This window comes from Pleurodeles waltl, chromosome 11, assembly GCF_031143425.1.
Source record: "Pleurodeles waltl isolate 20211129_DDA chromosome 11, aPleWal1.hap1.20221129, whole genome shotgun sequence".
Taxonomy (NCBI): domain Eukaryota; kingdom Metazoa; phylum Chordata; class Amphibia; order Caudata; family Salamandridae; genus Pleurodeles; species Pleurodeles waltl.
The window spans coordinates 562572645-562586255 of NC_090450.1; the positions used below are offsets into that span (position 1 = coordinate 562572645).

Consider the following 13611-nt stretch of genomic DNA (forward strand, 5'->3'; position numbering starts at 1 on the left):
CTTTATAGACAAAATAAATCTTACAAAAGTTATTAGGGAGGTCCGTTAGGATTTGCTGAAGTAAGAATTTCTGTAAAACAGCTGAATTCCCGTACCGCCAAACTCAGCTCTGTGGGGAATTGCTAGGTTTCCATCGGTGGAGACTCCTCAGGCTACGTCATCCGCAAAATCTGCCAACGAGCCTATGCATACCTTTAATGCCATTATTTTCAAGGCAAGGCTTTAGGAGGCAGGAAAAATAATCAATGCACCCAGTTTAAGGAAAAATATTCCTTGTGTCTCATGACCATTGTTTGTTTTAAAGAAATAACTCCCAAATAGGAGAGTTAGTTTATGCAAAACAAAAAATACCAAACTGTTCGGAAATCAGCAGTAAACTACTTTTGAAATTATCTCTGGCAACAAAGGAGGGACCTCTAAATATGGAAAGCAACTCTCCACCAGTATGTCCGAAGAGAAGGCCTCTGACAAACTGGTGAGCCACCCACAAAGCTCTAAATTAGCTCTCAAGAGTGATAACAACTACAAGTATAGACCAATAATTAAAGCAACTGTGCAAGTACTTCTGAACCTCAAACTCCAGATTCAGTGCACAGGGAACAGACTCAATGTCTACTGAAACCCAGGAAAACTGAAATTAAGCAGGAGGGGAGGGCCAAGTTATGTGGCAGGGTTGAGTAAATTATTCTGTGAAAAAAAGACAAATAAGGTCAAATAAGGCTAATGAGGCACATATTGTGATAGCATTACTTCATTATTTGTTCATTTTTACACTTGTTTACTCTGTCTGGGCACTGGCTACACCTCCATAGTACCAGTTTAACACCCAAGTCAACCTTAACAAAGGGTATTCAACACGTTGTGCTGTGTTTTTAGTAACCTTTGAACCAGATTAGCTCAAAACAATTTTTTGTTCAAATATGCAATGATGGATGTCGAAAATCTGTAAGGATGCCCATTTTTTTTTTTTTTTTTTTTTTTTAGAAATGCAATTGCATAGTTCTAATGACTACTCAAACCATTCTCCAAGATCACGTTACAAGAATCAGTGTGGTTTCTACTTTTTAATATTCCACCAGCAAAGGGTTAACAAAAGTTTTTTTGGCAATTCAAGTGAATAGCCATTCCTCTCAGCCTGCAACCTGGCTACAAGGTCTTTTTAACACTGGTGGGTGCATTATTGTACATCCTTGCAATAGCAGCACCTTATGTGGTGATCTAGTATTGGCCATCAGCCCAGTAAGTCTAGTCAAAATACATCCTTTCTTGCAGATTGAAACGAGTCATTATGCCATTTTAAAGCCAAATCAACCCATAAATTCTAATGTTTCTATCGCTTTAAAACTTCAGGAAAAAATGGGGGGGGGGGGGGTGGTAGAGAAGAGGAAAAACTATTCATAGACTAATTTATGTTGCCCACTCAAACACTTGCAAAGATATGCATATTTAGGGCCGTTTGTCTTCCTGAAATTCGACATGTGAGCTAGGGAGGTGACAAGGCAGTTAATAAGCGAGATACCGTAAACAGATTAGAATTTGGTGATTAAAAAAAGCTTGTGAGCAGAGGGAGAAACAAAGAAGAACTTGATAGATGTCTATCAGCAAGTTCTCTCACAACCTCCACCAAAAAGCACCAACGTAGCTTTAACATCTGTGACAGAATTGCATGTTTTCTGTGTTACCCTGAATTCGGTTTCCACATCACTGCCAAGGCACCCCTTTGAGACACAGTATATAAATGACATTAAAATATGCACCAATGTCACGGAGCGGATACTTCACCTTCTGAGAAGCAGAGACCGGTCTCAAGAGGACACCACTCCGGATCTTCTCCAACACCTCATTCATGGTATCTGGCGAGTGGCCATTGGTGTCTGTTCCAAAAATTAGGACAATATAAACCATTAATGGAGAATCACAAATAATGGGTACACAAGCATTTCACATCCAGGCATGAAGAAATTAAAATCATGCATGTGAAAAGAGGGAAGTAAACTGATTACGTGGAACCAGCAAGATCAAAATGTGCTGTTAAACACTAAAACTGTGGAAATAGCCACTGAAATACATTATGACCTCCCAATAGATTCCTGATTGCACAGATATCAGGGGCACAAAGGGGAGTTGTGTGGTCATTTTTTGGACTTGGCCTTCTCTGCAGGGCCATCCCAAACTTTTTGCCTTTTGCCTCGCAGGGCGGCACGCGGGGAGGGGAATAAACATTTATTTAATTTCATTAAAAAACAACCACTTACCTTCCCTCAATGCCACTCTGCTCCTCTCCGTCGCCAGATAGTGCAGGCACAGACTCCCAGCCTGCCTTGCGTCCAATCCGGAAAATGCTCAGAGCAGCGTCAGGATTGGTTGGGAGCGCCCAGCCAGGGCAGTCCCAGGCAGATTGGGAGCCTGTACAGGGTCTCTTCAGCCCAACAACTGTGTTGCTGGGCTGGAGAGAGCCTACCGCGCATGTGTGTTTGGCGGGCCTGAGACGACTGGCCAAACCTACACGCACTTTAAGTGGGAGTGCACAGTACCTACCCTCACTGCTCGTCAACCCTGTGGCACTTCCCCCTTTACCAGAAAACAAGGGGTGGGCGACGATCCTCTGCCCAAATGGAGGATCCGCCCCTGGCCTTCACCCCTCCTATTAATGAGACCAGTTTTTGTTAGCTTTCAGGACTCTGTACACTTTACCAATACTATTCAATGCTACAATGCGGTGTTCGCTCTCCTTTACACATTGTAAATTTGGCCTACACCCTATTGCACATTTAATTTACTTGTAAGTCTCTAGGAAAGTTGAACTAAATGTACCCGGGGTTTGTACATTAAAGGCTAAAAGTATGCCTGAAGCACTTACTGTGCTGCTACCACTTCAGTAGCCATTGAAAACATGCCTTGAGACAGCTTTGCTTAGCTTGACATGCTAATTTGTGGAAAGAAATCCTAATACACAGATTATACACACACACACACTACCTACTGTCGGTCGCCAGTTGGTAGTTTATAGGTAGGACCGTGACAGGAAATGCATTTTTTGACTTGCCTATATCTGTCATCGTTTGACGAATCTTCAAGAAATGTTTCAAAAAGTGTTTGGATGATTCTTGTTGCACATGGAAAGTTTCGGGGTGATCTGTCATGCAGGAGCCAAGAAAAAGGGTGGGGGTAGGGGGGGGGGTCAAATAAAGTGTGGTTCCCATGTAAACTCCCCAAAGGAGTTTTGAACACGACAACTGCCCGAACCACTGGATGGAATTACACCAAATTAGGCAGAAAGGTAAATTTTGTGCTGCAGAGTGTGCTTTTTTATTTGGTCTAAATCCATTCAGCAGTTTAGCAGACATTAATAGACATCCAAATTTGTATATCTGGGAGGGGGGGGCCTAACACAGATCTCATGCTGAGATCCGATTGGCTGTCAGCTGAAATGCTGGCAGCCATCCTGGGACCAACATACATGATAGCACCCCACTGAAATGCATTGTAGTAAATGGTAGGTTTTGAGGGTCATGAAACGTATAAAGGGTGATAAATATTAGTTACAATATAAATCATTTGCTGATGGTACCATACTAATTTTAGGAATTGTGGAGTGCTCTAAGATGAATTTACCCTGCTGGGATTTCATGAATTATGTTTGGGAGAAAACTATTTTTTATGATTTTTCCCCACAGAGGTGATGGAAGGTGCTCTAGAAGCTAAAATGAGAGCATATTTTCTGTAAATTCACCAGTCGCTGCTGCTACCAGGAAGGGGTGGGAGGGTGGAGGGGCATGCCATTTTCAAGCCTAAAATCAAACACAAGTGTATGCCCAAATTGGGATGCTTCATTCCCTGTGCCAAGCTCAACAACAGCAAGAAGAGATAAGTGGTGCAATAATGCAACTGTCAATACTAGTACCAACAAACACTACCCTAGGGCCGTAACTGCACCCTACCTCGTGTCTGCGGGAATGTCTGTAAATAAACTAGACAGATTTGAACTGTGTTGCTGGGCTGGAGAGACTCTACTGCGCATATGTGTTTGGCCGGCCCGAGACAGGTAGCCAAAAATACATGTGCAGTGCTGTGCCCTCTCCATCAGTGCACGTCACAGCCTGTGGCCACACCCCTTTTACCAAAAACCGATAACAAACATAGCTTATCATCGTTTTTTGGTAAAAGGGTTGCAGCTGCTGGTGGTGGGGGAGGGGGGTAGTGGGACGCTCCCCCACCCTAATGGAGGAGCCGCCCCTGAAATTCACACTACCTTTCTCAGCCATATGAGAATGAAGTCTGACATTCTCAGTAAAACATGTACTTACAACAGGAGGAGGTTGTCAGTTGATTCCCTTTTGTTCTACTGCAGCCTCTCGGAGTGCTCTAATCAACAAGAGTGCTAACATTCTTACTTATGGCTTAAGTATGGCATGCCTGAAGCCATCTTGATAAATCAAATTTGTAACACTCAAAATATTTAATTTAGAAAGAAACAAAACAAGGGGGTTCATTTTGTCATAGCAATTACGGTTAGTGCTGAATAGGAAATAGTCTTTACAACGAAGGCTGAACCCCGCATGACCTTACCATGAATATGACTTACCGGTATTATATAAAGATTTTTTTTTTTTTGAGTGGCAAGTGTTAATTTTAGGCTTTAAAGTGGGTATGGGCTTTTGGGTGACAAGGGAATTTGTATGGCTTAGTATAGCTTTGGGTTTTTGAGAGGCAAGTGTAAGTTTATGGTGGGTATGGGTTTTTGAGTGGCAAAGGGTATTTTAAGGTTTAAGGTGGGCATGAGTTTTTGGGAAGTAAGGACAAATTTAGGTTTTATAGTGGGTATGGGTTTTTGGGTGGCAAGGGAATTATTAGGGTTCAAAGGGGGTATGGGGTTTTTGGTTTTAAGGTGTTTTTGGGTGGTAAGGTGTTTATAGGGTGGGTATGGAAGATGGCTAGTTTAACATATAGTAATTAAAGTTACTTTATGTTAAAATAACAGAAATTCATTGAAGAAACTTAAGGTTACAGGGACATTATATTTAGGTTCACATTTTAAACTTACAAAACCATAGAAATCCAGCTATTAGAGTTATTTCAATTAACTAACCCGTGCCCTAAGGTACCTATAACTCACGCCTTCGCCATGCACTACTAATTATCCCAGCTATTACAGCACTCGTGACATCTTTTAAAACACCACTGATGTTACTGTAACATTTGCAGTAAAACTGATGCAATAACTGTGTATGGCGGGGTGGGAAGTTAGTTACCTCAGGGCACGAGTTCTAGTTACTTGAAATAATTTTAACAATTAAAGCTGAATTTACTATTGTTTTATACGTTTAAAATGTGAGCCTAAATATAACATTCATGGAACCTTTGCTTTTTTTAAGTGATTATATATATGAGAGATAGAGATAGGTTAGTTTGTCTATATTGTACCTGCACGTGTATGAACATGGTTTTGAGAAAAGTCTTAAATTGTTGCTACGGGCTTACTCAAGCCTTCACTCACCAATTAGGGGTGGGACTTTGCACTATTCAATCATTCGTGTTCAGAAGCAGTCTGTCTTTTTTAATCTTTTGGGTAGACTGTGTTAGAACTGTTTTTTTTTTTAATTGTTTTTAGTACAGTAGTGTGTAGTTTGCCTTTAATTACTGGTCACGAAGTATCCCACTTCGATTACAACTTTTCAACTTAGCTTCCTTATTCCCTTTAGAAACTTTTTAGAGTTGCCATTTTTTGGGGGCTGCGCTCTAGTGTTCCGCTACCACATGCTATTTTAACCAGCTGATGGACAGCGTCGAGAGGCGGGCGCACCCCTGGCACAACAAAGGTGCGTCCCTTCTGCACCTGTCCAAATCGCAGCCAGCACCAGCCATGCTGCTGTTGAGTCCTCTCAACCTGCTACTCTTATTAAACAAACTACAATGGATATGCATGCATTGTGCCCTGAACAATGTGTTCATTTAGGAGCTTCATATTCTGCCAACCTGGTAACCGGTTTCATTTGCCAGAGATGCAGGTTTTCTGTAGTGCCTGTGGAACAAGTCCATCTGTTTCTCTATAATCCTTCTGTACCACTGCTTTTTTTATGACAATACCAACATTTTTTCATCTTTTCCTGAAATCCCATTCAGGGCTGGTCTTCTAAATTGATTCTCCCTTCCTAGACACGCATTGGATATTTTTTACCTTTTGACTGACAAAAATTGGGATCCCTTATTTCTCACTGAAACATGGCTTAAATACAGCTCGACTGCTGACATTGCTACTAGCCATCCCTCAGGAGTTCTCTAATAAAGGCTTCAATAGAGAAAGAAAATGGTGGTAGGGTTGCATTTCTACATAGTTTGGAAGCTGAATAGTGAAATTATCTTATTAATACTGATAACATTGAGGGCGTGTTGTTTACTATGATTGTGTCTCCTGCCTTTTAGGTGGTGGGTGACCTGATTTATCATCCCCCAGATGGAGTAGCTACTTCTTTACAATTTTTGACTGATACTCTGGGTCAGCTTTAACCATTACATGCTTTGTAGTTTTAGGAGATTTCAATCTCCATGTGGATGAGCCTGATAATAAACTGGCACAACAATTTGTGAGTGCATTAGAAGGTTTTAACCTTGAGCAACTGGTTAAAGTACCCACTCAGCTGGCCATATTCACCCTTATCCTGGCTAGTCCTCTTCTGGTCAAGGTACAACCTGTGGTTAATCTCACATGATCGGATCACTTCCTAATTCCGGTTGCAATTTTAAACACCTATTTCCTCTGTTGTGCCTTGTATGACTAAAACAATGTCTAGACCTTGGCATAAAGTTAATGTCTTTCTTCTGACCGATGTCCTTCAGTCTACTATGCTTAATCAGACCAGTCTTAGAACATCAGAAAAAACAATGCGTGGCAGCTCTCTCAAAGAAAAATATTTACAAATGTCAAACAACAAGCGATCCAAATTACAATGGGGTTTGATACATCATATTAGACACTTATCCAACCGTAGTGTTGCAAATGTGGCTTCATAGTTTAATTATAGAAAAATAAAGTTAAACAACCATTGAAAAATGTGGTGGTGGTGGTGGTGGTGGTGGTGGTGGTGGTATTTGTCTGGTTAATTCCGATAACGAATGAGACTCCTCCATGCTAACTAAGAAATTCAGATTTGTATATCTCTAGCTGCGAAGTATTCACGAACAAAGACAAGCTCATGCAGAAAAATGCACAGCTCTGATTGGCTGTTACTTCAAACCAGGAAGTGTGGCAACCATCTTGGAATTGTGCTTCAGCCGAGTCCCAGAAAAACAGTAAAAAATAAAATAAAAGGGGCCAGGGTAGAGCCACCATGACCCCTTAGCACTGGTGGGGGTCATCCCAGTGGGACACCTCCAGATAATAAAAAAAAAAAAATGTACATTATTATTTTGCCGCAAGTTTGCAATACTCATGGCAAAAATAAAACAAAAAAACAAAAAAACTTTACATTATTTTTTTGCCGCAAGTTTGCAATACTCATGGCAAAAATAAAACAAAAAAAACAAAAAAAACTTTACATTATTTTTTTGCCGCAAGTTTGCAATACTCATGGGAAAAAAAAAAAAAGAAAAAAAAAAAAAACAGTTTGCAGGTTTTTTTTTTTACATTTTTTTTTTTTTTTTTTTTTAAATAGGCTCCCCCCTACCCCCCCCCCTCCCAGTGAGAGCGGTCCACCCACAGCTCTCTGGGACAGCCACCTCCCGAGGGCTTCCAGTTAAGTATATGAGCCCCCCGTAATCCGGGAACCACAACCCCACAGGGGTTAAGTCTTAAAAAAAAAAAAAAAAAAAAAAAAAAAAGAGTAAATTAGGAAGCTAACATATCGCTATAACCTTTGTTTTTTTCAGTGAAAATATATATTATATATACACACACACACATCACTTTTGCCCAGTGTTGTTTAGCTGTTGAGAGTGAAACTAGTCTCTTATGCGGATCATAACCAACTTTTCACGGCCTTTCATAAAAATGACCCCTCCTCATTGAGTTCTTTTAAGTTATGTCTTAAATAGGTTATGGACCGGAGGAATACCAGTTTGGTTTTTTTAAACTGAACTCGGACAAAAACGTTTTTTTTTTTTTTTTGGTACTAAATCTCATTCCTATCCCTGCCTCCAGTGGCCATCAGAGATGGGAACTCCACCTTGTCACTCCCTAGTAGCAAAGAATCTTGGGTTCAAATTCAACGCTGGACACAGCTTCGATTCACGAATTAAAGCATTGTCCATCTCCTGTTTTTTGATTTTGAGATCCTTGCGACATATGCTTTAGCTTACTCCTTTGGAGCATCAACAAAACTAGTGTGCATGCTTTGATTACTTCCAAACTAGACTACTCTAACAGTTTGTCCCTCCGCCTTCTAAGTTTTCTGATCCAGCATTTTCAAACCATTCAAAATGCAGCAGCCCGCTTGATCCTTCAAATTCCTCCTTGGGTTTCAATATCCAGTCAGTTTTATTGGCTTCCAATCAACAATAGGATCCAGTTCAAGGTCCTCATCTTCGCCTTTGGAAATTTCATATCAAAGAGAACCCCTTTACCCTAGTTTGCATAAGAAGAGTGATTTTTTTGTTCTGGCAATAACATGGGCACTGCTTGATGTACCTTCACAAAGTTTTCAAAACGTTTACTTTGGTTAGTTCAGCTGCTGCCTAAAAGTTTCAGGCTGATCCATCGAGCAGGGGCCGAGAAAAAAGGAGGGGGTGCGCAAAACACGTTTTCCCCATCAATGTATCCATAGGGTCTTTAGACACACATACAGCCCAAACTGCTGAACGGAACTACACCAAACTTGGCAGTAAGGAAGAGCTTGCTGTGCAAACTGTGCATTTTGTAATTTGGTGTACATTCGTTCAGTAGTTTTGGAGATATTAAAGATCAAACAATTTACACATAAAAGGCCAGGGTGGTTCACCCTGAGCCCCTAGCTGTGGTCTAGGGGTCCCTTACGGAACTCACCAGGGCTAAAAAAAATACCCTTCCCCCCCCACCACCCTCCGGCTAGGTCCCAGGAGCATTGGGGATTGAAAGAGGAAGAAGTGTACAGGGCCCCTGGTAGGGCTTATATTAGCCCCGGGGACCACCACCTCCCCAGGGCGATGCCAGAGAAATCTGCGGAAGGGTGGGAGTCGTGTGCTACTGCCCCGTTCCCCCTCCCCCTTACACCCCAAGGACCACCATCTCCTTGGGGTGGAAAGAAAAATGATTAAGGGGGTCTGTTGTGGACCCCCAGCCCTGGGGATCACCACCTTCCATTGGCAATTAATTATATATAAGAAGGGGCCACATGGTCCCCCGCAACCCAGGGACCACCACCTCCCAGGAGCAAAACATGATTTTCAAATGGAGAAGGCCCATACAACCTCCCCCACAGCCCCAGAGACTGGCACCTCCCAGGGGCTAAATGTGAAATTAACGCAAGGGAGCCAGCGTGGTCCACTCCCCGCAGCCCCAGCGACCACCATCAAACATTTCATCACATGCAGGGAAGCCACACGTTTCCCCCCCCCCCCCCCTCCCCTGCAGCCCAGGGGACTACCCCCCTCCACAGGGTAAATACTGAATTACATGCAGGGGAGGGGGGATGCCCCCACCCTACAGCCCCCGGGTAAAACAACCTCTCTGGGACAACTGCATTAAAATAAGGGGAGGGCATGCCACTCCCTCCCACTGGGACCACCACCTACCCGGGGTGAATTGAAATAATGAAGGAGGTCCCGCACAATCTCCCCAGGGCAAATACAACTTTCAAGGGGTGCCGCACGGCCCCCACTTTGAGGAGCCATAGATGGCTTTGGGGACCACCACCCCAAGCAAGCAACTGGTATGTCCTGGGGTGCCCACCACCGGGACAAAGCTGTGTGCTTTGACTTAGAAGGAGCTTTGACTGCTCCTGCCAAGTCAGAGCAAAACACTCTGCTTCCAACGGGTGAGAGCTCTCAAACAGCTCTTGCCCGCTGGAAGCAGAGGTTTTTTTCTGTTTCCCTACCTGCAGAGATGCAGGCAGGGAAACCAAGGAAACAACTGCTTTTGCAGACACGGAGCTGCTCTTTGCAAAAGCAATGTTGACTCCTGCAGGAGGCGGGGAGCCAGCTGGGACCGCGGGGGCCTTCAGGCTCCCCCCGCTGTCCCATTGCATACTGGGTCCCTTGCGGGGAACCAAGGACAGATGGCCGGGCCACACAACCCCCATCGCCCAACCAGTAAAAAATAAAAATAAAAAAAAATAACAAAATGAAAAATTCATTATTAAAAGTCCAGGCCCTAGGGATGGGGAACCCCCGGGCATTGATTGGCCAGGGAGTGGGTACAGTGTGGCCCCATTTACTCCCCCCCAAAATTATTATATGGCCAGGCCCTGGGGCCGAAATTGGCCAGGGGAGGATTAACACGTGCCTCCATAAAAAAAAAATAACACAAAAATAAATGACACAAAAAAACCCATTAAGGACGGCCCTGTGGGATAGGGTCCCTGGGGCCTAAATCAGACCGGGGAGAGGGGCCGTGCAGCCAGCCCACCCACCTCCCCCAGACATTCAACCAACAAGGAAGCACTTACTAACTACCCAGTAGAAAGTGCTCCAGTTGGATAGATATTTTGTGCAAACTGTAGATTCTTATTGGATAAATAAGCAGGTGAGCTTCTGTTCTGGCCATGATGCTCATTTCACAGAAATTAAACCTCAACAGGAAGCACTTACAAATAAACATAGCAGGTACCCCAGTTGAAGCTTCACTTCTGGAAAGGACAAGTGATCCTAACTCCTGGGCTTGGCGAAAGCAAACGAAGTGTGTTTACTCTGCGATTCCATATTGAAATATTATCTGAAATCCTTTGTGGAGGTGAATGCATCTTTAATCTACTGGCGAACAATCAGACACTCACACAGACGCTCACACACCAATCCTCACACCCAGTAAGACTGGCCATGTACAGCAGGTGTTGACCGCAGGGCCTATGGCCTTGTGCAACATGAGGTTGGGTGGTTATGGAGGTTATCCATAGGGACTGGGTGCAAGCCAGGCCCTGCAGCCAAGCCCCGCCACAAATGGTTAAAGGCTGTGCGCAGTGGTGGTTGGATTAACATATAATAATGAAAATTACTTTACGTTAAAAAAACAACACAAAAATTCACTGAGAAAAAAACACCAAATATTATAGCGATGTTACAGTTGGGAAATATAATAAAAAAATTAAAAAAACAACAACCTTAGAAATTCACTGAAAATAAACAAAGGTTACAGGGGTGTTATAGTTGCCATGTACTGTTAATTACCCCTGATATTATAATACTTTTATAATGTCAATTAAAATATCAATGAAACGTTAGCAGCAAAATTATTGGAAAAAAAAAAAAAAAAAAACTGTGCATGGTGTGGGGGCGTGAGTTATAGTTACCTTAGGCCGCAAGTTACTCACAAGTACCTTTTTGAAATGCCTGTATATACCACCACCAATTATAGACACCGACAACAGACTAAGTCTGCCCTCACCAAAAACATATACTCACAATTACAATTTGTTATTTTGAAAATGATGCTAATTGCAAAAATGTGGTGCATAGAGATTGTTGCAAACGCGCCATGTTATTTTTTTGCAAAAGATACTGGTGATTTACAGCCCACAGTGGGCAATCTGTGAGAAACATATGGCACAATAACCTGCATTCCAATTCATCAACTGCTCATATTCAATACATACAGTATTCATGTAATAAAATTGCATTCAAGCTGAAGCAATAAATTGCAATAAATGAGCATTATATCAAAGTACAACCTCCTTTCTGCCACAGCTGAATCATCAATATCAAACAATATATGACTAAAAAAACTTCCCAACACAAAGCATATCAAATATATATATACTGGTTAAACCAGAACTGGCTGTGAAATGACCTATAACAGTCACAAATGTGTGTTTAGTTCTTCCTCACAATGCAAACCCTTTAGCTCCTTACAATCCCACCAAAGAATATAATGCAATTCCAATCTTAGCAGGTGTTTCTCTCTCTACCTCCCCCCAAACCACATTATCGGGGATACTATCAATCATGCAGTATTGAAGTGTTTCTGCTGCCTCCACTATGAAACATGTCTATTCACCAGATAGTCTTTATTTTTGGTTGTTCTGATACTGGGTTATATATTTTTCATAGAGTGCCTGTTGGGGCTGTAATTTGCAGTATCTTTGTACTTAGTGAAGTACTGCTTTCTGTCTGATATTTAAAAATGAACATGCCGCTTTGCGACTAAGTATCCCATTTCTTAAATTAGCATAATTGAAATATATTAATGAATTTTAACTGTGTGTATATGGTTTAAGTGAGAGTTGACAGTCTATTGTATGGGTCTATGATTGCTGGTGGCATTTCAAAATGGCGCTGTTGTCGTGATCAAGGTTCGTGAGAGAGCCAAAACACATTGACAACCATCTGTGTGGCTTCTCAATGGAATGAACAAATATTTGAAAGCGCTTCTGGAGTGCTGTCCATCCCTGATTTAAGAGGTGAGTGTTGCGCTGTAAATGACTAGTACTTGTTGCGGTTGTGTATCTGTGCACCACAGTGATATGGAGCCTGCCAGCATTCTGCCATCTTTGTGTGGGATATATAATCTCATACACAGATATGGGGGCTTTCAGTGAGCAGTTTTTATCCTCTCAAGTCTCACTGAAATGTGCTTCTGTCCACCATAGCATACACCAGGTGGCCGTGGGTTAGACCACTTCATCCATTGGGTATTTTGCTTGGTGAGTGGCACCATTTTGCCTTGTCACAAGTGCACAGCTGCCCGAAAAAACTGAAAAGAACTGCTTTACAGTGCCCTACCTGGTGTGCCTGTGCTGTTGGGCCACTCCTTTAAGTTTTTTTCCCCGAATTGGTTTTATTTGGCATATTTTAGGTATGAAAAAAAAACACACTTACCAAGGCAAAATCTTTTGGCTTTGCCAATGCTTGTTTTTACTGACTCTCTTTTCCTTTAGTTATCACAAACGGCACAGTATCCATTTCAAAGAAACATTGGCAAAACCAGTATAACTCTCCTATGGAGAGCTATTGGCTCTGGCAATTGGGGAGGTATGGATAACGGGGTTAATCGGAAGTTTTAAAAAGGTGCCATGGAGGGCCAGCACTGGCCCCTTCACAGCTTTTTTGTTGTTGTTTTACTTCCGACAGTGTGGGGGAGGGAAGAAGAAACACAAACGGGAGGGGGTAGAGGAAACAAGATGGTTGAAAAAAAAGATGATGGAGGCAGGTGGGGGAGAATCAACAGGATGTGAGTGGCCTAAGGTTAAAAAAGGAGCGTTATGACATAGCCACTATTGACTACATCAGTATTTTTATATGTATATTTTTAAATAACCACTACCTGAACCAGACGGCTAGCTAAGGGACACTAATTAAACTTAAATTTCTTTATGCTTGGTCCATGCGCCACCAAAAGAAAAAGACGCAAAAAAAGACTTAAAATGCTGCAAACAAATGGTAAGCAATTACTGTTCATTACAGACAAGAGTCCCGCAAGCGAGACCGCACGCTCACACAGGCAAGGCCTAAAAATGGCCTTTGCTTATAGGTGTAAGAATTGCGCAG

At 42.4% G+C, this 13611-nt stretch overlaps 1 protein-coding gene across 1 annotated transcript in view; it reads right to left on the reverse strand.

Moving 5' to 3' along the window:
* The window catches only part of LOC138265878 (uncharacterized), a 194768-nt gene that overhangs the window by 38812 nt on the left and 142345 nt on the right, over positions 1-13611 (reverse strand). Inside the window, exon 8 of the mRNA XM_069213998.1 lies at positions 1783-1874. Within this exon, the coding sequence (XP_069070099.1) occupies positions 1783-1874 (92 nt within the window). The remainder of the gene's footprint in view (positions 1-1782; positions 1875-13611) is intronic.